At 39.5% G+C, this 24925-nt stretch overlaps 1 protein-coding gene across 1 annotated transcript in view; it reads left to right on the top strand.

Annotated features, from left to right (window-relative positions):
* SCIN (scinderin) overlaps positions 1-23742 on the top strand; it is a 49468-nt gene extending 25726 nt beyond the window's left edge. The window contains 13 exon segments of the mRNA XM_074863583.1: positions 7543-7635; positions 10153-10285; positions 12022-12110; positions 12304-12519; positions 13623-13744; positions 13929-14019; positions 16523-16693; positions 17195-17372; positions 17846-17967; positions 19672-19749; positions 21072-21132; positions 22053-22180; positions 22182-23742. Coding sequence (XP_074719684.1) covers positions 7543-7635; positions 10153-10285; positions 12022-12110; positions 12304-12519; positions 13623-13744; positions 13929-14019; positions 16523-16693; positions 17195-17372; positions 17846-17967; positions 19672-19749; positions 21072-21132; positions 22053-22180; positions 22182-22328 — 1629 coding nt within the window. The 3' untranslated portion in view covers positions 22329-23742.
* The last annotated feature ends 1183 nt before the right edge of the window (positions 23743-24925 follow it).

Here is a 24925-nt window from a genome sequence, read left to right as displayed (position 1 = left end):
CCCTTTGAACATATTGTCTCCTTTAAACAAATTTTGAGGAGGTGTAAGAACTTAAAACCAGAAATCGGTTAGTGGAGGGCACCTAAACTAGCAGGATGAATTGATTTTCAGAGCGCTAAGCAGGATGTATCTCCTATACAACCATGTGAAAGAAACATTCTTGCTCTTTTTCTGTCCTAATAAATATTTATTTCAAGCTTCATCAAGAGGCATTAGAGAAAGTCTATCAGAATACTCTGGTTTGCTTTCTTAAACATTAGGGTCCAAATCTGTGCTCTGTCTTGAATGCAGGAGTTTGGGTGTCATAACAGAGAGGATCCCCTGGCATACCTGATCTGTTGGGCTATATGGGACTGAAAATGCTGAGCTTGCAAATACAGCCAGTGGTGCACTGGGAAAATATTTCAGTGCTCTGAGTAGCTTTTTCCACCTTCCCATCTCACGGACTGAGTGCTGAAACACCTCGCTACAGCTCCCTCTGCTCACCCTGATGCTGCCATGTATTACAGCTGCCTGCTTCTCCCTCCAGCTGCTGTACGTCCCCTGGGAACACTGGTTTTCTGGCAGGGTTGCTGATCACCTGCTGCTGCCTCCAGCTCATTCCCTGCTGCTTCAACTCCACACAGTATTTGCCGTACTCCTCTTTTTACCCCAATATTGATATGGTCCAGCCTGCCACAGCCTTAGGACCAGCCTGTGCGGTGGCACTTAAGGAACGAAAAGCTGGGACTTTTGTGGATTTTAGCAGATAAATATTCTTTGTGTCTGAGGCTCCCTGTTGGCATTAGTTACTGATTTATTTCTGTTATTTTCCAACACTTAAGTGTGCACTGTTGTGCAGCACATAAGGTTTTTATCCACAAGGCTTTCAAACTGAGAACTGCAAAGCTACAAAGACTTCAGTGTGTGTCTAACTTTATGTCCCAATAAAGCAGAAAAAACAGGCATCTCAAGCACATGTGCAAGTCTCTGCAGGATTTGGGTCTCATTTCTAATACTTCTGCAGGTATCAGAGGAGGATGTAACAAAAGAATAAGATTTTAAAAATTAGGTAGAAAGGATTAGTATGAATGCAAAAAAGATGTAGGGGTGATTGATTACTTATTGCATTTTTAATTATGCTGCAGGTAGGCAGGTCACTGAACAGCTTAATTCTCAACGTTCAGCAGCAGTAATGTTTACAAAAAGACTGCTGTGTTTGCACAGTTACTGCCATTCACACTCCCCATTTCTTTAGTGTGGGATCACTGTTCATCTTGGATGCATCTTAAAAGCCAGACACTTGAAGATAACATAGGCTGGGGATTTCCTCAACTCATTTCATGCACACCTGGGCTCAGTTGTAAATAGCTAGCTTAGATACTGCCAGCTGTGCAGTCCCAGCAGGACGGAAAGTAGCTTGTTTTACCTTGGAGGCAAACTATTGAAAAACATCAAATTTATACTCTCAAGACTGATCTAGATACTTTTTTTGTGAACATGTTGTCCATAGCCTGTTTCACAGAGCGGAAAATTGTTAAAATATTGTTGTTATACCAGTAAAGGCTTTATATTCAAATTATCCCAGACAGATATGAAAAGTTGCAAATATTATATGAAAAACTGCCAAAGCCTAATGCCCTATTTTTAGGAAGTTAAGCATAGAGTGATGAATAAAATTATAATTTGCATTTGAAATTCCTGAGACAACAGGAACTTGCTAAAAATGTAGGCCATAATTTATGCGTCAAAAGTGCCATAAGCAAATGATGTGTTTTGCTATTTTATAGCAAGCTGAATGCACACAGATCGGGTTTAGACCTTAGTACCAGAAAGTCCTTTTGATAAATTACATGGTAAAAACAAAAAAAAATGAACACCATGCCAGAACTGTTTGTTAGCATAAAACATCCTTGTGTCCACTTCTCAGTATGTTATGGCTGTTTCCATCTTATTTTCAGTCACTGTTCAGGCAGGTGGGAGGTCTTCTGTTCAAAGTGAGCATGTAATGACATCTGTTGTTGCTGAAATTGCTAGTGAGAGGCAATTTCAGGCAGAAATCCTGCTAGCTACCTGGGAGCAGTTTAGTGAAAGGATTTTTTTTTCCTGATGGAAGTGTAATTTTTTGTAAGACTATGAATGTTTGCTCAGATTGATGGAAAGAGCTCCAAGTTACAATAACCCGTGAAATAAACATATTCGGCTGTTCATAATCTGACCAATGTCAAAAGTCATTTTCATCTGGAGCATAATATCCTCTGCAGTGGTTGTGCACTGGCAGGAGAACTAGTGAGCCAAAATGATTGGAACTGAAACTGTGGCCAGTTACTTAAGCAATGAAGCCCTTTGCCCAATGAGCCTCAGGGTGTATGTCTGTGCTGGTACCCCGGGTCAGCCAGGTGGCTACTGGCCTGCATCATATTCATCCTTTCTTCTCTCTGCTGGATTTTTTCTTTTTATAGGCTACTGGAGTAGATATTTGAAGCAGTATTTATTTCAGAGAGACATTTCTTGTAATATTCTTCTCTGCTTTGAAGGTTAATAAATATCTAAACCTTTATCTGCCAATGAGTTCATGCTGTGCCTATAGTTCAGACCTACTGTGCTGCACAGAGGATTTATTCTCTGTCACAGCCTACATGTATACCTTGAGTTTGTGGAAGCAGGATATACTTGCTTATGTCATAGCGTGCAAGAAAGTAAATGATGAGCTACTACTCCTGATTGTTTTCCAAGAATAATAAAATATCAGACCCACAAGACAGCTTTAAGCTATGTAAATGTCTTGCTTTGTGTTTTTTTTGAGATCTGACACTTGGGATCACAGCCACAACAAATAGTTCAGTTTCAGACCTAGAAACCTAACCCAGACTCTGTGTAGTAAGAAGGAACACAAATACAGTGCTAGTGTACACAAGTTAAACTGTACGAAACTGGTTTTCTCTCTTAATTAACCTTCACCTGACATGTTCTTCAAGTATTGTTTTCCTAGTTGGATTTTCAGCCTTGCTGAACTCCTTAAACTTCTTGCTTCCACTAAGTCAATATCAACTATTTTATGATGCAGAGCTGGCTTCTCCAGTTATGAAGATAATGTTTGCTAAAATTCTTCTTTTGATGGGTTTATTTTAAATTATTTACCTTGTCACATTCCTACAGATTAGAAACCTTTTGTCTGTGATTTCTTCTGTCCTTTTTTAAGGGCAGTGGAGTGGAATTTCACTTGTCAGTAAAAGCTTTGGCTCTGTATTTTGCACTTCTCTGACAGGGTGCAGATATTTACAGAGAAGAGCTCATGCACATGAGAATATGAAAGGAGATTATGGTTTTGCAGGCAGGATAAACTACATTGTGTTTATCACAAGATAAAAGTAGACTTGGGCAGTTGTTGTAGAGGAACTGATGTTCTATTGGTTTCCACTACAATATTCTTGCAGTAAAGAGCGTCAACACGAAGGTTTAACAGAACTTAAAAAAACGAAACTTTTTAAAATAATGCAAATTGACTTCCTGTTATATCCCCAAAGGCAAGATCTAAAGATGTGGAGTTAATGAATACTTTTGATAAAATGCTATCTCAGCAGTCCGATGCTCTTATTGAGAGGTAAGCTGGCATTAGGCTATAGCCACGTAAAGCAAGGTTGGCTCTGCCATAGCCAGCTGTGGGCACGTCTTATTCTGAAATAGCTGCGAAGCAGATTAAGCCTTGAGTGGTTAAACAGTCTCACATATACCGTGAGGTTAGAGTGTGCACACTGGTGGTCACTGCAGAATAGCCGCACTACGTCTGTGTACCTTTGCTGAGGCTAGAGTTGCTGGTGCTTTTTTCCAGGACTCTGATAAACCTGCATGCAGGAAGAATGGCGGGGAGATGATAAGCGTCAGAGCAAAGGAAGGGTGGTTTGACACCTTAATCTGTCAATGGCAGATAATGTGAAGTGATATGAAGAGTATCTGTGGTTTGGAAATCAGCAGCTGCAAAGAAAGATGCTAAGCCCAAAAGAATGAGGAAGCTGGGGCATGGGTATGCTTTCAGGGCCCCTAATTATTCTTTAGATTATTTCTACTGCAGTAAATAATAATAATGATTTTAAAAGTGGTTTAAAAACCTGTGTGTGCATCTGTGTATTTATGAGAGGTATGGTTTGAAGTTGCCAGTATGGTTGGACGTCAGGGAACAGTGTGGCTCAGTTGTTTTACACCCCTGAGAGAGCATTGCTATTTTCAGATCTGTAGGGTGGATTTGTGGGTCTGATTTCTTGGCAGGTTTGTGAGTCAGGGTCTCAAACCTTGGAGCACCCCAGGAGAGCCAGCCTAGGGCTGTCAGCACACTGGGTTGTGAGAGGTAAAGACCCAGTGGAACAGCCTGACTATCGGTATAGGGACAATTAAATGAGTAAGGTCCTGTGTGTATAGCTACCACAGGATTTGTGTGAAACTAAGAGTATATGTAGATGAGAATCAGAAGACTCAATGTCCTTTAACCTGTCTGTTGGTTTAAGTCATGTCATTGGGGAACCTTGCTGAAAAGCTTTGGGAGCCTTTGAGTATAGTCTCAGCTGGCATGATTTGTTTTCTTTTTGATGCATCACATGACAATTATCTGTATAAGGGCAAGGTGCCCTGAAGAGCTGCAACTCAGCCAGCCATATGCTCATATAATGATACAACCCAATTTCAGCATAGCACTTAGCTGTTCTTCATACACACTCCGTAATCTTATTGATAAAATTATCAGTTGTCATAACATCCAGGCATATGTGTGGCTGCGTGTGGGCTCGGCCATAGCACAGGAGTTTGCCTTAGAAGAAGGAAAGACAACTTCTCTGGAAGGAATTTCTTTGAGACAGAACTTAACATTTTTTTTAGCATAAATTGCTTTCTGTTTAAGTACAGAATTTTTCCTTCTCTGATCTGTGTCATCCTCCAGTCTCTAAGACAAACTGAAATTAACTTGTGTTCGGAATGACATAAGTTGTTTCTAGCAATAAAAAAGTGTACTGACTATATGGATTTCATACTGTATCACTCCATATATTGAGTATATATCGTGCATGCTTCACCTCTTCACAGTTGGTGTCTTCACATGGCTTAAGTCATTTTAACCTTGTACCATCTTCTGGCTTTGGTATATACCTGTTCGTGATTCAGCTTAAGGCTGATTCTAACGGCTGTGTTGGCTGCACAGCCCTCCTCACAAGTCCTGGATTTTCTTCTCTGGTGGGAGGAGAAGTATATCTTGTTCCTTCTTATTAAGGGTCACCAAAATGCCAGGATCTACAGGCACCTGTGACTTCAAATGCAACAGGGGGCACCCTCAAGATGCTTCTCCATTTATTTTTGGGCTTCTCTGAGAAACTGCAGAAGAATTTAAAAAATGAGTAATATTCCTTTTCTGCTCGCCTGTGCTGAAGCACAGGGATAGCTTTGGCCATAGAAGCTACTGTGCAAGCTGCTGTTTAGTGAATTGTGAATGGGTTTCCCCAGAACCAGAATGTGTCTGTCCTTTCCAGGGCAGTTCATCTCACCCCTGTAACTGCACCTGCGCATACATACTCTCTCTATGCAAGTACTGATGAACTGAGATTTCCTAAGATAAGACTTAGGGAGTCTGACAATGATTCTCTATCTAGTTCAGAGAAACATTTATAAATGCAATGCTAAGACACCAACAGGTCAGGCCAGCAAACTCTTCTGGGAACAATTTTAGAGACCAATCTTTAAATTATAGAGGCTGCTTGGTTTAATTGCCCCCAGAGTGGAGCACCTAGACTGTGCTGTGAATAATGAGGCTGCTTCTGTCGAGATCCTTTCACAAAGACCAAAGAGCACTATTTAGCCTTGTTTAAAAATATTCAGAATGGCACTCACATAGTTTTCAAAGACCCCTGGGCAAGCAGAAAATTTTAAGAGCAATTTATCATTTTAAGTGACTTACAACAAAGGTGCAAAATAATTGTGGTGCCACAGGTATTCTATATGCATGGGAAAGGAAAACTGACTTTAACTGTATAAGGAATCACAATTTTTGTGGGGTTTTTTTGGTGTATTTTTTTTTCTGGAAATACCTAATTAAGCAGAGAACTAGTTAGTATGGACTTCCAGAAGTTTTATTAACAAGACTTTTTTACCCTCTTAATTGTTACTGAAAGTCAAATGTTATAAAACCCTCAAAATAATTCAGTGTCTGTTCAGGTAAAGAAGTATGCCTGTTATTTGGCAATTTTCTGACCCTTGCATTACAATGACAACGTTATTCTTGGTGCTCTACAGCTTGTGTGTAGGCTGGTGGTAAGTGGGAAAACTTAGCAGGGGAAACATTTTCAGAAACCTTGTGCTGATATGCCACATGTGTCTGCTGTTTTTAGCCCTTCACCAGCATGGTGGCACTCTGCTATGAAAATGCAGCCCTGCTTGGCCTATACACTCGTAAATCTGCAGCCATGTAGTGTAAATTCAGGAAACATTTGGGGTTTTTTTTTCCAAATTCTTTGCAGCTGTATGCTTTGTCAGGCTTCCCTGTTATCAAATATTTACAGTATTTTTGCGTGTGACTCCATGTTATATGCAAATGCACTGTGTCAGTAGGAAGGCTGGCACTGCCCTTGTACTTGATGTTAATATTTAGTTACTCAGATGTATCAATTACTACTACCTTCACTCTGGGACATAATTTCATAGAAATCCATAATATTATGTATGTAACATTTAGATCTGGACATATATGAATCATTAAGGAAAGATCATTAAGAATAAGTAACTAGGATCTAATAATGACTACCTGTCCATAACATATTCTTGATGAACCTCTGTAAATTTTTTGTAGTGATAGTTGTTATGACATTACCCATGGTGTAAAACTACTATGATGTAAAACAACCACAGTGTTAAAACTTATATTCTGGTGGTGGAGCAAGAAAATGGTTTTCTCACCCTATAATTTTTTTCTGAGACCTTAGCTAATTAAGAATAATTAAGAAGAATAATTAAGAATCTGTAATTTTTAAGATTTTCGAACTAATAATCTGATATTTTATATTGTCTATTGAAATATTTAAAAATATAATTTCAACTCATATATTTCACTTTGTCTGCTTTAATTTTAGTATTGCTGAACATTTTAAGAGTAATGTGATTCCAAAAATTGTAAGACATGCTTACTGACAGTTTAGAAGTTACTGAAAGGAAAAGGGGAAGACAGACATACACACACACAGAGAGCAGGATCACATAAACCTTTCTATTCTGTGTATTTGTGTGCATATGTATCCTTTGAAGCTTTTCTCTATATATCATTTCCTGTCCTAGTCTATAGATGACTAGTATGTTGGTCTGCAGGAGTGACAGCATGTAGATATAAAGCTGCTGGAGATCCGACACAGTTATTTAAAATTACCTATATGTTTGTGAACAAGTCACCCATGAGTTTGGATTAGATTGGATTATATGTAAAGATAATACCGATTAATTGATTACTGGGACAACACATTACAGTGCTTAGGCATTTATACTACAGAACCTACTTTCTCTCTGCATTGAATTTATTATTCTTTTCCTGTACAGGTTTTAGGGAGGAAGCCAGCACTTCCCGAATGTGAAGATGATGATGATGAACAGGCCGATATTACAAACAGGAGAAGCGCTAAACTATATATGGTAAGCCATTTATTTTTTTTTAGTTAGGTACACTTGATAGTATTCATGCACTTAGTGCCCTCGTATATGGACTTCTGACTTCAGTTACAAAACTGCAGTTGTGTTAGTTGATTTGCAGCCAATGGACAAATTTCTCAAAGGATGTCGATCAAGACAGCCCAGGTAATTTGAGGGAAAAAGAATGGATTACAGTCCTGTTTACGCAGGAAACAAGTTAAGCATGGCCTATGAACTACTCAGTGCAGGTCAAAGAAGAATTAACTGGTCTTAAATCAAACTATATTTCCTGTCTTTTTGATTATAACAGTGAGAGTTTTAGTAGCCATATATAATTTTGTTATTCTTAGCAGAGTTTGAGAGATGCACAGCTATGTTATATTTTATATATAAATCCAAGGAATTTGCAAAACTCCTTTCCTTTCCAATGCCCTTTTCCTCCTTCCTCACCTGCAATGGCTTAACACTAACTAGGTCAGTGCTACTGCCAGAAATCACTTATAAACAAAATGGGATAAATATTTACTCCATTTAAATCAGTAGGAGTTTTATGATTACATTCAGTGAAGTTATGATTTTTCCTCATGTCATGTTAGGCACACTGTTCTTTCTTAGACTAGGCATGGAATTTATTCTTCGCACTAACGATACAGTATCTTACCTACATACAAGGCTACACAATTATTTTTTTTTCTGAAAAAAACCAAACTGTTTCCAGGCCTGTATTTTCTCTCTTATCCCCCCTGCCCCAGCTTCCCTTTCTTTTGTATTCTCCCACTTGAGAAAAGAAGTGAGAAAGTATTTGGAAAAGGGTGATGTTTTAATTAAATCTAGAAAATATCTTATCCTCCCTCCTCCCAATAAAAAAGAGATTATTTTCTCCTGAAGACTGCAAGAAGAGTATTTCTTTTTTCAAGCTCTCATTAGTTTTGAGGTCTGGAACTTTCTCTTCAGCACTTTGTGCTCTGGCTCATGCAATGAGGTTGCTTTGTGTGACAGAAAAGAATCTTCCACTGGCATATAACGAATTTTCTTCCCTTCCCCATAGTCACTTAAAAAGGGTTTGGTCGACAAGTGGCAACACTGACAGCACTAAGTGCTACTGGATCCCCATGTGTGTGACCTTTTGGATGCCACCTACAGTAGCTTCCAAGCTGCTGTGAAGTGTTAGAGAGGATAAGTCACTCCCTCTGCAGCTCCTACACCCCACAGACCACAGCAGGATGGAGCCACCTCTCTCCCTGCCTGTTAATGTGATCCTTCCCCTACCCATATGCATGGCTGGGGTTTACAAGAAGCCTATATAATGAGGCAATCCATGTTACAAGGCCATTTTCAGTCCTTGTTGTCTATGTGCTGTGTTTAGTTCCCATTAATCATTCCATTCTTGCCAAAAAATCTGGCACATCTTTACAGCAGGGGTTTAAGAAAAAAAAAAAGAAAAAAAAAATAATAGAGGGCCTGCATGTATGATCAGGACCATTGTAGTTAGACAATACTAGAGAAGAGAGAAGTGTTTGCAGTGAATTTTGGAATCCTGAGAACTCTCAGAAAATTCTGTGGATATCTAATAAACTCCTCTAAGTTCACAGGTCCTGCTAAAGGAGCTCTGTTAGCTAAATGTAAACGTGCTGCAATATAACAGGGAGTGCCAAAGTCAGGAGACAGGTCTACAGTGAGCCCTCACAGTAGGTATAATAGTTGATTTTTATTTGTTGTATGCAGTGGTAATTTCCATCTTGTGCTTCCATAATACACAATATAAAATATAATGGTGTATTTAAAATCAATATTTAATTATGAAAGGAAATAAAAACTGCTAGGAAAGTGGAAGCCACAGTAGTAATAACTTCAGTAGTAATAACTGGTCTTTTCAGCTAGGAGTGAATTTAAAAAGGTTATAAAGGTCTGTATGAATTTACAGTGCTGGTAGAGGTTACAAAGCAGATTCTGCAATAGGTCTTATATGATAGTTTCCAATTAAAGAACTGTAGGCTAAAAATGTAGGTATTTCACTTGTTAATATCAGTGTAGGACTACTGTGTTATAATTTCAAATGCTCTGTTCAGCATGTACATGTACCTTTGGCTTCAGTGCGAGTTGCTTGGTAGCAGAAGATGACACCTAGGGATTCCACCAATTCAGCTGGGTGGAGTCCCTAGGTCCCCCTCACCATGCACCAGCTGGGCACGTAGGGTGGGCTGAAGAAAATACAGCTTTTTAACTGTGAGGTGTTCACTGAATGAGCAGTTGAATTGAAAGTGGAAGAGCAACGGATTTAAATCGTGAGAGGGAGCCAGCAAACTCACTAAAATTAACACTACATCTCCCTCTACTGGATGTAAAATGAAATGAAACCAAAAAAAGTCACTAGCCTACCTTACTTGCAAGCAGCACACAAACTTCATACAGCCATTTATATAGGAATGACGACTGATTTTTATAGCAATCTTGGGAGCAGAAAATAATTTGGTTATAAAAGCCAGAGTTGATCTAAATTTGAAATGATTACTTTCTCAGGTGTCAGATGCAAGTGGATCCATGAAGGTCTCCATGGTAGCAGGGGAAAACCCCTTCTGCATGGCTATGCTTTTGTCTGATGAGTGCTTCATTTTGGACAATGGTGCTGCAAGGAAGATCTTTGTGTGGAAAGGTGAGAGATCACTTCTGTTGCAAATGAAGAAGCTACACAGACATATCTAAGGAGTTGACACAACATCCTAGCAATAGTTTAATACTGGCTGGACACAGTACCCTACACACAGTTCTGCTTTGGTGCAGTCAATGGACAGGGATTGCTTATGTGAGTAGGGGCCTCAAGACCAAGTCCTGTCTATGGATCCTGGCTATTTTTGAGGCATCTGTAAACCTGGGTGCTTAAATGTTCATCGAATTGCAATTATAGAGCAAATATAAAGAATCCTACAAGTTTTGTATATTGCCATCAAATCCCTATCTTCTGGGACAAAATCTGGACACTTAAGGACTGATGGTGGGTAGATATTATATTCCCATGCATTGCTCCACAGAGGTGTGAAATTGAAAGGTGAGTGTCCCACATATCAACTAAAAGCATAAGCTTGCACATACTTTGATGCTTCTTTTTTTCTTGTGAATATTTCTATGTGTATCATCAGTGCTTGTAGGAGTGTCTGCAGTTGCTCTGACTGAACATATTCCAGGAGAATACTACTGCTGGGGTATTAGGTCTGGACACCTTGTAGCTGGATTGTTGTGGTGCTGCCATTGCATCCAGTGCTGAATATCTCTTTTTTTGGTCTCAGTGTATTAATTATTCTGTGGCATTTGCATTTTTTTTTAACCATGTGCAGTAGCAAATAATCGATGCAGTTGTCAAACTGCTGGAGTCAGTCCAGAGAGCATTGTAAACTTTTTTCTGGAATACTTCGTTTGCAGTTAGGGAAGCATCCTTTCAAAGAGAGCATTTTGGGAGTACTGTGCTCTGATGGCCTAAGGCCTACCTGACCCCTGATTCCTGGTTTTCACTCTCCACCTGACCACTTCTAGAATAACCAAAGCCAACAGGATCAGGCATTGATATACAATTTAGGCCCTCTGAGTGAGGCCCTAGGTGCTCCTCTGTGCATCCCCACTTCTGCTGTTGGTAACAATAATGTGTGGAAAAACCCCATTAGGCTGTGTCTCACCCTTGCACTGGGAGGCTGCAGTTATCATCTCTGCTGGAAATCTTCAGACCGCTAAGCTGAGGAGTGTGAATTACTTCGCTAATAGTTTCATTCAAAATGGAATACAATGAATAGCTTATCAGAGCATTTTATTACACTAAGAAGTCTTTGGAGTGTAATCATTGACAGCCACCTGGGGCACAGACCTGGTACACAATATCACCCACAGAGACTTCCAGAGATGTCTAACACTGAGCAAGGCTGAACAAGGAGGAATGGATGGGGAAGGGTTGTGGTAAATTGCACAGCACAGCCAGACAAAATGGGAGTTTCTTTTACCCGTGCTGCCTGAAGAAGTGAAGGCAGTTCTGGACAGCAGCTTTATTTAACACATTGCAGCCCAGCAAGGGAGGATTCAGACAAAAGAGCCAGGATGTTCTTGTACCTTGAACCAAGCATGTATTATGAATGGCATTTTTTGATAGAAGCACACACACTAAGCAAAAAAGAATGCCCCCTTTTTTTTTTTTTTAAATTTTATTTTATTTTAACTGTTTTCAAAGTCACTGAGGTACTGTTTTGGCCACTCAATTTTGTGTGAATCTTATTGCTTGTGGTATATCTGGTATTTATGTTTGTTCATGACTGAGGCCAGAGCAGAGGCTCAAGAACATCTTGTTTTTGCAGGATCTGTGAGCTCTTTGCCCTTTCCCATGTAATGTTGCCCTTCTGTTTTAACCAGGCAAAGATGCTAACCCACAAGAGAGAAAAGCTGCCATGAAGAATGCTGAACAATTCATACAGCAGATGAATTATCCCGCCAACACACAGGTGCGATTTGTTTATGAGATGATACCAGGAGAGCATGAGCTCTGTTAAAGACTTTGGTTTTAAATCAGAAAAAAAGTATTTTTAAGGGCTTATAAGACATAAGTTTCACTAACAGGTAATTCAGAAAAGTTTCTGTTTGAGTAACTGTGTCAGTTTTGTTTCCTTCCATTTCATGTGTCTTTCTTCATTTCAGATTCAAGTCCTTCCCGAAGGAGGTGAAACACCAATTTTCAAACAATTCTTCAAAGACTGGAAGGATAAAGATCAAAGTGATGGCTTTGGCAAAGTATATGTCACAGAGAGAGTGGCTAAAATTGAGCAGATTGAATTTGATGCTACCAAGTTACATGAGTCTCCACAAATGGCTGCCCAGCATAACATGGTCGATGACGGTTCAGGGAAAGTAGAGGTAATTTTTGTGTTGCATTAAATTGTATTCTACCTACCTAGCTTATTCTGTCACAGGATAAGATGCTACTCTATGTTTTGCCATTTATGCTGTTGTGTAGAGTAACACTACATTACTTCTACCATCAGAAAAGGTGCTTTGATGTAGAAAGTGAATCTCTTTGTCAGCTGTATGCTGGGTCATGTTTTTTTGGTGCTTATGAAAGATGTTGTATCAGTCATCAATAGAAATCAAGCAGCAGAAACATTTCCCCTTCTGCACAATACTTCTTAAAGATATGCTTTAAATATGATCCTTACCCTAAGGAAAATCTTCTAACTCACATCAGCTTGAAATTTGGAATGGGAAAACTTGCCCTTGGAGTCAGAAATTCATTTTGTGTCTTTATGTATCTATCCAGTCTGCTTTCTAGGGGAACCTTCTTTGTCCCTAGTATGTCTCTCAGGTAGCCTGCATTTAGAGAGAAAAAGATGACTGTACAGTCTTTCTAGATCTATCCATATCCCACTGCAGGGATTCTGGAAGAAAAAAGATAAATACCTACAGTCTCATTAGTATGTTTTCTAGGTTTCTAACCTCATACTTTTGATGGTCTGTAGGCTTGAGCCAAAGCAGCTTATTTCTGAAACATTTTTTGCTGTGTAATTTTAGCAGTATGTTTTTGGAGAGCAGTTGTTAAGTGGACTGGGCTGCAGTGAATCAAATAGGAAGAAATCTGCCTAAGAGTGTGTTATCTGACTACAGTGTGCCTCTCCCAAATTATATGATAGTTCTAGGATGAATCATAATGTTGTGCCATTCATATCGTATTATCATCTTAACATGTTAAGAAAGGAAGTTCAACATAGTGTTATGAGTTGATCATGTGGCATTAAAGCATCAAGACAAAGAAAAGTGTACTGCAATGGCTTGTTGATGGTCATTATTCATTCATTCAGTGGGCGCAGGGTGTATCTATTTACTTCATGAAGAATTCTTCCTGGTTTTATTCCATAATGCTTGGGAACAGAAACAAAGCTCACTCAAGGGGTGACATAATAAATTTCTTCTTGAAGAGTCTCAGAATGAAGTTCAGCATTCTCCAGTGATTTCTGTTTCTGCAGATCTGGCGTGTGGAAAGCAGTGGCAGAGTTCCTGTGGGACCTGAGACATATGGACAGTTCTACGGTGGTGACTGCTACATTATCCTCTACACTTACCCTAAAGGGCAGATCATCTACACATGGTATGTTTGGTTGGCTTGGCACAGAACTGCAGCATGTGAATATTATTATATACTGACTTTATGTCCTGTTGAGTAGAACCATGTGTAAATGCAAGGTTGTTTACTGTGTGTTTGTCATGCAGTATAAACTCTGGATTATTTTGAAACTGGACTTAACCATTGTCTTTCTCCTTGTCTTCCTCAGGCAAGGAGCCCATACTACAAAAGATGAACTGACTGCATCTGCATTTCTGACTGTTCAGCTGGATAGGTTATTGAATGGTCAGGCTGTGCAGGTTAGTGTCTTTCGGATAAAATTCAAGAGAGCATGCAATATATGCAAATGTCAGTGGGAATTGGAAGGAGGAGGTAGCATTTGAAGACTGGAATATCAACTGCTCATGGTCTGTATTGAGCCAAGCACCATGGGCTCCTTTTAAAGTCACTGGAGATTTCCCATTTGAATCATCCTTTCTGAATGTAAATGTCCAAAAGAACACAGATATAACACGACCTAAAACTGCTCTTTCTTTCCTTTGACTTTCTTTCTAAAAATTAGGTTTTAGTCCTGCTAGCCTTACAGGCTTTGTACATAGTCAGCAGAGACCAAAGGATAAGATCCTCCCAGGGCAACTCACTCTGAAGAAGGTGTCTGACAGGGCAATAGACCTGTGTGAGCACCCCTGTCTCCTTTTGATTATGTAGGAAGTTGTGATATTTAGCCCAGATAAGATGTCTGACTTTTAGAGGGCCAAAACTGGGAAACATGAAAACCACATGACAGCCAGAAGACGAGAGCCTGCAGGAACTGTGCTGCAGGGTCTGGCTTGTCCCTGCCGTAGTGAGGAAGGTTAACTTGGGTTTTCCCATTCTGTAGTGCTTGCAACTCTGTGAAAGCAGGAGACATATCCTCACTTGCAGAAATGAGGTGTGCAAGGCAGTGCGCAGGACACTGACAGCTAAAAGGTGTGACGAAATGTGCTAGTCCTGGCATGACTAGAATGTGTGCTATCTTTTCATCACTAGTGAGGAGTGGCAGGTCGGTGGAGAGGTGAGAGGTCTCATCTTCTCACAGAAAGGCTAGAGTTGGAAGATGACTAGGGACAGACAGGCAGAGATTTTCTAAGCAGTAGGAGATAATTCTGTGCTTCCCATTTCTTAATTACCAAAGTATAGGGCTTCCCCCACCCACCAAGGCACAGTTAATTTAGATGGCAGACCATACTTTTATCTATTAATCAGTTATGATTTATGATTGAAATTATATTAAGGAAGGATTAGAACACTTCTAGGTAATTACTCCTTGAAATATTCCTAACACATGTTCTATATTTGGACAGAGTTCAGCACAATATGGTCCTGCCTCATAACTAAGGCCAATACTAATACTGCAGCAATAATAATATACTACAAAGACCTGCAATAATAATGTGCTTAAAAAGCCTTTTTATTAAAGGTGAAGGAGATCCATCTCACTGCACTGGACATGATACTTAAAAGTACTTTTAGCCTCCAATGGAATTAGGAATATATAGATATGTGTATATAGATGTATGCATATGCACATACACACACGTATATATGCGTGTGTGCATTTGTAGGCACGTACATGCTACCTAGAATAGACTACCTGTGCTTAACGTCTGTATTAGCATTATTTGAAGGTTTAAATGTACAATTTTGTGATCACTAGATGGCACTACAGTATAAGTGACTATTAAAAAGCCGTTTCCCTGTGCTTTTTGCAGGAGTATGTTTTCCTCTGCAGGGTTTTTTTTTTGGGTGGTGGTTGTGGTTTTTTTTTTCCGGGGATGGGGCGGGGCGGGTCTGGTTTGTTGGGGTTTTTTTGGCATTTGTAAAATCCTGCCGCATTTTGGCACCTAAAAGTAAACGTGTCCTAGGATGTCCTTATCAGGCACCTGTACCAGTCTATCCAGCGGCGAGATAAGCAAAAAAGCACCTGCTCCTGCTGCCCTCCACGCCCACTGCCGCCCCAGCTGCCCCTCTCGCCGCCCCGGTTCCCAGCTGCCCCAAGCGGGGCAGGGCTAAAGGGCTGAGGCTCTCTGCTTCTCCTCCTCTGCTGGCTACGCATCATGCCTCATCCCTTTTTCCCTTTCTTCCCAGGAGTGAAAGGCAGGGAGTCACAGCCCTCCACCCTGGCGGGTGGTATTGTTATAAAGGACAAACAAATGGTTGTACACAAATAACTTTTATCATATATTAAGCTAAAAATTGTCGTTCTTCATAGCTCAGTGTTTTTTGATATTGCAAGAACATCTTTTGCATCTGTAATGGAAGTTCATTTCTGTCATCCATGTTACCCTCTGCAAGATCGATTTATGCTCATCTTTTTCACCCTTTTGCAGGTAGAATACACATAGAAATAATGAACAGGATGAATAACCACTCTCTTCTGCTGAAATACAGGGCACCTAAACTTCCAAGACAGTTTTTAAGGAGAATTAAATCATTCTATAAAACTCTATGAAATGACAGTTCTTTTGAAAAAGAGTAATTTTCTTATTACAGTAGAATGCAGCCATTTTAATCAGCTAAACATTATGTTAGAAGTTTGAATCTTGTCTTTGTGTCAGCATGATTGACAAAAAAAACCTCACAAATGCTCTAACTTTAATGTGTCTGGAACTATATTTTTAGATCTTCTCAGCTTGCCACTTCTTATTCTTGCTAACATACTTAGCATTATTGGCTAACATCCACTATGCTATTCAACAAAGACCAAAAATAACTACCTGTGTCCTTTTGTATTTTTTATTGCATTTCTTTACGTATGTACAGATCCGAGTCAGCCAAGGCAAAGAGCCTGCACATTTACTGAGCTTGTTCAAAAACAAACCACTTATTGTCTACAAGGATGGGACATCCAAGAAGGAAGGTCAGAAACCTGCTCCACCCACACGACTCTTCCAAATCCGCAGGAACCTGGCAAACATTACCAGGATTGCGGAGGTAAGTTCACCTGCTAAGTAACCAACTATTCCTCATGGAAATGGTGTAGCTGCCACGAGCCTCTCCGACTAATCTTGTTGGGTAGTTACATCTGGTAGGAACGCAGCACTCCAAATCAAATCCACTGCCTTATGTGACCAACCCATCTAATAAATCAAAGAGAATATGCTGCAACTGGCTGCAGCCAATCTACATCTTTCAGAGGAAACTGTAAGAAAATGTGTAGCAAACAGTCAGCTGACATAGACAAGAAATCAGCAACCCTTTTGAGATAGTCTTTCCTACTGCCAAGCAGTCCTAAATTTTGCCCTTCAAGTCAGTTCCCTGTCTCAAGTTAAGTTCCTCTCTACATACATACATATATCAGTATAAATCTAGGCAAAAATTGAAGAAAAAAAGCATAGCTGATTAACATCTACCTACACTTTTTATATAAACAATATAAAATAGTGATCACAGTATTTGAAAACATAAAGAATAAAAGTTTCTTTCTCAATCTAGGTTGATGTTGACGCAATGTCACTAAACTCCAACGATGTCTTTGTTCTGAAACTGCCAAACAGCTCTGGCTACACCTGGGTAGGAAAAGGAGCAAACAAAGAAGAGGAACAAGGGGCTCAATACATCGCCAGCATTCTTAAATGCCAGACTGCTAAGATAAATGAAGGCCAGGAACCAGGTTAGTATGAGGCCACGTGGTTGCTAATAGGCAGCTGAGAAGACACAGCACTGCAGCCTAAATGGTTTTTGTGATCATATATTTTATAGGCAGAAATATATGCTCACTCTCTCCCTTTGAAAATCCAACCTGTCATTTCACCATGAAGATCTATCCAGGATTGGCTGATGCACAAGCAGTGCGATGCCCTGGAAGTCTGTAGGATGGTAGCAGGAGCTGCAGAGGAATGTGGTCTTTTCTTCACTCTGAGTGCCTAGGAGGGGAGAAAGACATAGTGCATTGCTCTTTCTAGGTCTGCGAGTGATATCTTTATGGTTATTTTGACAAACTGCAGGAAGAGCTGTAAGAAAATTAACCCATCTTTGAAAGAGAAAAGAAGATCTTGTTTGGGGATTCTTGAAACAGTATCTAACAAGCTATAAACATAAAATGTTAAATCCACTGCTGAATAAATTATATATTATGTATTTCAGAGGAATTCTGGAAAGCACTTGGAGGTAAAAAAAAATATCAGACTTCATCACAACTCTTGACAAAGGCTGAAGATCATCCCCCTCGCCTGTATGGTTGTTCTAATAAGACTGGCAGATTTATTGTGAGTATATGAGGGATACTTTCCTCTCTCTTTAATTACATATTTTTGGGTATATTTTGCTTTGAGAATCAGCAGACATTAAATGAATTTGGGGATCTGGCTTAGTTAGTCGTGCTTGAGGTTTGATGCTTTAAATCAATCCAAATGCAAAGGATGGACAGAGGAATTAATACTGCAGACATTTGCACGCAGAGCCTGCTCCAGCCTGGGACTAGATGCTTGCAGATGCAAAAAGATAAGGCATTTGCCCAGTCAAAAGCAATTGTGTTCTTGCAGAGCATTGCCAGACTGCTATCATTTTGCTGAGAAAGTGCAGGTCAGTGCTTTGCCCCTTACGTGTTTGATAGTGGTGGTGAGGAATAGAAATGTTCCAAGCCCTCGCCAAAAATTCCTAGCGGCCTGAAATTTTCCGTAGAGATTTAAGGCATGTAATTATGCCTCTAAGGTATTGGGTTGTGCTCAGGGAGGTAGGAAAAATTATTTCCTGAGCAGAAATACCCAGAGCTGTGTGCTGGCTATGAAGCCTGTGATTCAGGCTTAATTACTTACCATATTCTGGGAGGAAGATGCTGTGTCACTGTTTGGCAAGGATACGCCAATTTTTAGGTAGGGGACATAGTTGGCTACCTTTTCTGCAGTCTCCTTAAGGCACAGCCCATTCATTTGGAAAGAGAGAAAACAAATAGAATCCTTTAATAAGGACTTTAAAACCTTAAGAAAGTAGTAAAGTGTATTCTTCTAGCAAGCTTCTAAAACACTCCTGTGAAATACAGTAATAGGAACCAAACTCTCTATAATAGTCTGCTGGGAGCTATACACTTTTTGTTTTTTGTTTTGAATTCCCTCCAAATTCTGTGAAATCCCCTCTTTCTTGTAGCATTTCTCTAGTAACAGAATCACCATCATTAGAGCTCACTATACGAGGTAGGTCAGAGTGATCTGACCAGCATAACACAGGGTGGGGAAAAGGAATGTCTTGCACCATTAGCTTACCATCCCTTTAGCACTCCTACATGGCCAAGCATAGCCAAACCCCTTGACAGTTCTTCAAAAGTAGAGGGCCGAGCATTAGCTACATTATTATCTCTCCTTTTCATACAGAATAACATTAAACTGCTTTCCTATCTGCTTGCACATCCTTGGAAGAACCAAGCAGTCTGCCTTTCCTTTGGGGACTAATCCTTAATGGCTTAGTCAACTTTAATGTCCCATTGTCAAGTGACTGGAAAGCTTCCTTGAGTGTGTATTTCATCACTGAACTCACCCACTGCAAACCAAAGCAGTTTCTTTTCCTTATTAAAGAATGTAAGCTGCATGAATATATCCGCTGATATCAGCTGATTGATTTAGTTTGCTTGGTACAAGGTGTTCTGTGGAAATTTCCCTGTCCCCTTCTTCTGGCAGACCTTGGTCCCAACACAGTAGTCACAATTACAGTGTAAACCTTTGCCTCTCCTGAGGATATCCTATCAATTCTGACAAGCTGAGAGCTGATTTCATAGAACATCCACTTATGTGATTTGCTTCCTTTCAGTGAAACACCCTTGACACCTTCATCAAATCAGTTTAGGGCTTGACCCTTTAGGAGCTCCATACCAGCTTCTGGACTTATCCTTTAAAAATATCTTCGATCTGTGCAAAATCAGAATATCTTGATAAATCATTAAAAAACAAAAAAAACCCAACACATAATATCCTTTTTAGATTGAGGAGGTCCCAGGAGAATTCACTCAGGATGATTTGGCTGAAGATGATGTCATGTTGCTGGATGCTTGGGAGCAGGTAAGCTGTGTACTTGACCACTGCTTTTTGTGGTTAACAAGGATAATTTATTCTTAACCACTTAGATCATAAGATGGGAGGAAAAATAATGTTTGTGAGAATGGAAAAGGTTTTTTTTTCTTTAAATTATACCAGAGGGAGCTATATTTTTTAAGCTATATGATGTGCTAGTGTGAATATACATGATTGAATTTCCAAGCATAATGTGAGACCACGTCAGGCACTTCCCATTAAAACCAATAGAGGCTGCAAGAGTATAAGCCCCAGCAGTGTTCTGAAAGGCTCTCAGTAATGTTCTTGACTTTATGAGTAAAATTTATTAATTTTAAAAAAGTTATTGCATAAAAGGTGTTCAGAAGCCACAAAATCCATGTGGCAGCAGCACCTACAAAAAGTCTCACTAGAGAAGGGGACAAACACTAGATAGATGCTTTCACAGATTTCTTCAGAAGAACTGGGTGAAGGGTGACAGAAACAATCTCCATCATTTTCCCAGGTTCACTGAAAACTGAAAATGTTGAGAGCTTTTTGGATGACAGGCAAACTTATTGCAGGTGCAGAGGGCACATCTGTTTCTCACAGTATATCCTTTCTACCCTTCCTCTCCCCTTGGAGGGAAAGGGGGACGAGGCCATGGATCCCACGCTTTTATTTGACTTCTTCAGCCTAACCCTTAAGGAAAAAAAGCTGAGGGTTTTGGAAATGAGAAGGAATATCCAAGGTCCATGTGGGAAGGAGTGATGGGAGAAGGTGGGTGGAAGAGCTGGATGGAAAGTAGTTGGAATATACTGACTCAGGTCAGAAGGAAAGAAGTCTAGGACATGTAGCTGGTTTCCAAAGGATCCTTGACAGAAAAAAAAAATGTGGGGATTGCAGATGGAGGCCCTGATTGTTGGGTTATTCAGTGGGTTATCTAGCAGTTACCCTGGGTAGCACTGATCACAGGGCACAAGCATTGATGCGCACGCAGAGCTCACATCAGAGACAGCTCCTGTTCAGTGTTTTTACTTGCCCCTAAAGAGCAATTTCCTCAGCAAATTGTAAAAGATATCCATGGAAAAAGTAATTAGAGTTCCTTTTCTCAGAGTGCACAAAAGTTCGGCCTTCCAGTGTCAAGAGAGTGGTGAGATTTCAGAGGATAGAACTACAGTCTCTCTCAAGGGAAAAAAAAATATCATCAGCTGTGGTTTGTGAGAGCTGTGTATCTCTGTAGTCTTTATAGTGTATATTCTTTCTCCTAGTGGAATCAACTATTTTGTACTTTACCTGCTGTACGCAATATCCTTATAACAGCATAGGAGCTATGTTTTCTCTGTTTGCAGGTTTTTGTCTGGATTGGGAAGGATGCTAATGAAACTGAGCAACAGGAATCCATTAAATCTGGTAAATCAAATAAATTTGACAGCATTCTGAGTGAAGTAGCACCAATATTTAACTTAAAGAAGTGAAAAAGATGATGTAGAAGAAATCTAGTTATATTTACAGTGTTTAAAAGGGTTACTGAGCTTATTAGGATTTAATCCTGCAGAAGATTATTTTCTCCTTGAGATGTGCTTTAAAATTCATTGTATCTTTCTTTTCTGTAAATTTAGAAAGGGTAAAATTAATCAAGATTGCATTACTAGGCTGCAGAGCTTTTTAAAGAGCTCCATGAAAAGAAACTGCACTGAAAAGAGAATTTAAAAGGAGGTACCTACTGAGCTGCACCCTACACTAATGTATACAGTAAAAGGAATGCCAGCAAATCCTCAAGTCTTTACACTGCCACATTTCACTGAGTTAATTTGGGGAAGAATGTGCCAATTGTAGAACAAATCAAGACAATTCACGTGAAGTGCGCCTCCTTGAAAAATCATGTGTCATCTCTGGTGTGATGCCATTCTGACAAAGTTAGTGTTAAAAATGCTTACAGATATTTCCCTGGAGCAGCTAGGCTTACCTAGCTGTGCTTCTGACATGTACTGATGTCATGCTGCAATGTCAGGGGAAACTATACAGGCTTTCACATAGGAAAAACAAGAATGAAGCTTGTGCTTCTTTCTTCTGTTCAAAAGCCAAAACACAGCTGTATGGCAATGAACTCATCAGAGCAACAATCCCTCTGTTTTACCCTCCTGGACAATTCCTTCACTGGCAGCTGGGAGAAATCAGCAATTACCTGATCATTTCATTGCCTTTGAAATAATTTAATTGAATACTGTACTGTAGTAGCCCTGGGTTCTTTCACTAGGGCTTTTAATGTATTTTTTATACCAAAGGAATGAACTAATATATTACATGTTTTATTTCCTTTCTGTTTTCAGCCAAACGCTATATTGAAACAGATCCTTCTGGCAGAGATAAGGGGACCCCCATTGTAATTGTGAAGCAGGGACACGAACCCCTGACATTCACAGGCTGGTTCCTGGCTTGGGACTCAAACAAATGGAAGAACTGATCTATCCAAGGAGGCTCCAGCTTCAAGCCAAAGAAGGATCAAAGCCCAGCTACTTTCTAGTATTTTTAAGCATAAGCTTATACAGCAACATGATGCATCTGTTGTTACACTTTCCCAAGCTTTTATACATTTCTGTGAATAACATAGGAATTCTTAGCACTGGAAAGGATAAATGATAATTGTAAACTGGTCAAATAGGGTGAGTGGGGCTTTTTGTGTAGTAAATATGGAAAGTGCTACCAATACTTTGTTTAATCTATTGATTCTTCAAACAGAAGCTGTGGATCAGCTTATTTTAATGTGCTAAAGTGGGCCAAATTCTGCCTTCACTTAAAAATCCAAACTAATGCCACAGAAATTCCTTTAGATTAAGGTCAGCGTAATATTGTGCAGAATTTGGCCTGATAAAGGACTAATTCTGCATCTGTTGCAAGGGTAGGACTGAACGTGATTTACTTACTCCGCCAAAATATTGCCACACTCACGTAAAAATTCAGATGATGCCTGATCCAGAGTGGGAACTGTGTCTTGCAAGGGGCAAAAAAGGAATAGATATTTTGACAAAGGTGTGCTTAACATGTTTGTCTTGTTAGTACATATATTTGGAGCTTCGGACTGAATGGCTCTAAGAATATGAAGTCGACAGAGAGACTGTCTAGCTCATTGTAATGAATTTCTTTAGATTTATCTCTGTGGACCACCTCCAGCTCCACCAGGTCTTTTTAACCAAAGCTCTTAAACACATTCTAGTGCACTAGTGCCTTTAAGTGGAAGCAGAAGTAACAGCTTCAAAAACACATACTCTGCCTTAACCAGATTGCACTTAAGCCACAGCTTGTCTCGATTGCCTTAGTGAGCAGTACTCGCTTCTTTTCCAGTGTGCAGACTGCTCAGCTTGTCAGGCACATGATGTGTTTCTACTCGTTTTCTATGCAGGTTTTAGTCAAATATCAAGTACATCAAGCGCGAGGAAACCCCTTGTTTCAGTAGCAGTCCACATCCCGAGAATTTGGAGTGTGAGTATGCACCACAGAATATGGCCTTCTCTTTTTTCTCAGACACAGTTATTTGGGCTTTTTTTCTTCTGGTGAATTTAAGAGTACATTTTCAAAGTGTTTTTTATTTGTAATTTAGCCAGAAAAGTCTACAGAAGGGCAGCAGGAAAAATTCTGCTTCAAATCTTTAGCACTGCTTTGATCACTTATCTTATAATGCTTGTTTTAAACAACAATTTGTACAGCTGTAAATCATGTCAATGTGGCTTTTTAATGAAGGCATTTCAATGGTTTTATTATTCTTATAAGTTAGATTGGAAAGTGAACTTTTAGACATTTTTCTATTTTTTTTTTATCATGACTGTGGTTTTGAATCTGGGTAATGCGAAACAGTGAATTTAGTCTGGGCTTATAATATCAATGACAAAAGAATTGTGAAGCTAAGAGATTAATTATAGGAGTTTGTTAGCTTTAAACATTTGTTTAAATCTCTGCTAATATAACTGGGCTGTATCTGAATGTAATTGCATTCAAAATAAAATTACAAAACCCAGTATTCTACATGCCAAGCTGATCTTCCTCTCTCTTGACATACTGTTGCTCAGTGCTTCCACTGATGTCTAGCAAAACTTCCTAAAAAACCCAGCAGGTACCTTCCTTTTTAGATGGACAATGCAATAAGTTACTTGTTTTTACTTTGGCACCATTTTACACAATGGAGGGTTAACTCTTCCCAACAACTTGGAATTTACAAACCTAAGTGAAAATCAAAGAACTGGGTGCTTATTAGCTTGTGATTTCATCTTTAAGAAAAAACTACCATTGTTGTTATCAAACTCTGGCTTTTTAACTTTCTGCTTGCAAAAATGATTGACTATAGAAATGCCTATTTTATAGAACAGGAGGAAATAGGTGTGTATGTTTGTTTTTAAAGGATAGGTCTTGCTTTTTATTTGTGAGAGTAGATAAGGAGATGTCCTTCTCCTGCTGGAAGGAGCACAAAGACCTTTTCAGTTCCTCAGCTACTGCACTTCATGAAGCCACTGAGCAGCCTGTAATTATCTGATGGTTGTCTTTGACACATACATATGATTCTTCTCATTTTTTAAAAATAACAGTTATAGTAGCTTCTTAACCAAGGATTAGACAAGATTTGCCCTCCTTGTACATAAATATCTTCCAGAACACTGAGGGCTCTGAACTGGCGCAGCCTGCCAGCATATTCTGCAGCACTGTGAAAGCCTCTTTTCAGTTCCCTCTCACAAGACAGAGGAGCTTTTGTGGTCTCCTGGCCTGGGCATTTTGGTTTACAATACATTGTCCTGGCATGTTGATGACTGATGTTGAGAAGAGCATTGAGAGCTCATAACGGACCAGTGTTCTCAACTGGGCTTTAAGAACAACAGCTGCTAGCAACATTGTTCTTGGGTTTACTTGCTAGCAAGGAAGTTTATTTTTCATATATACATGTGCAGTACACACAAAGATGTATTTCTTTCTCTCTCTGAAGAGAGAGGGGAAGGGAGGACAGACAGGATGGACTATAAGTGCTTGGAAATAATAAAGATTAAGTTGTTTTCAAGAAAATATTTAAGCACATAACATTATGAACACATAGAGCAAACCTATCTATCTGCCTTGTTTTCAGAACAGAAAAAATTGTGCAGTTGTATATAGTACAGTCAAGTTCAGTTAAGAATAAGCTATACCTTGCATTATTATCATACAGTAATAGTACATTCAC

Source organism: Strix uralensis, chromosome 1 (genome assembly GCF_047716275.1).
Source record: "Strix uralensis isolate ZFMK-TIS-50842 chromosome 1, bStrUra1, whole genome shotgun sequence".
Taxonomy (NCBI): Eukaryota; Metazoa; Chordata; class Aves; order Strigiformes; family Strigidae; genus Strix; species Strix uralensis.
The sequence above is the reverse complement of the archived record's forward strand: the minus strand, read 5'-3'. Positions and strand labels throughout refer to the sequence as shown.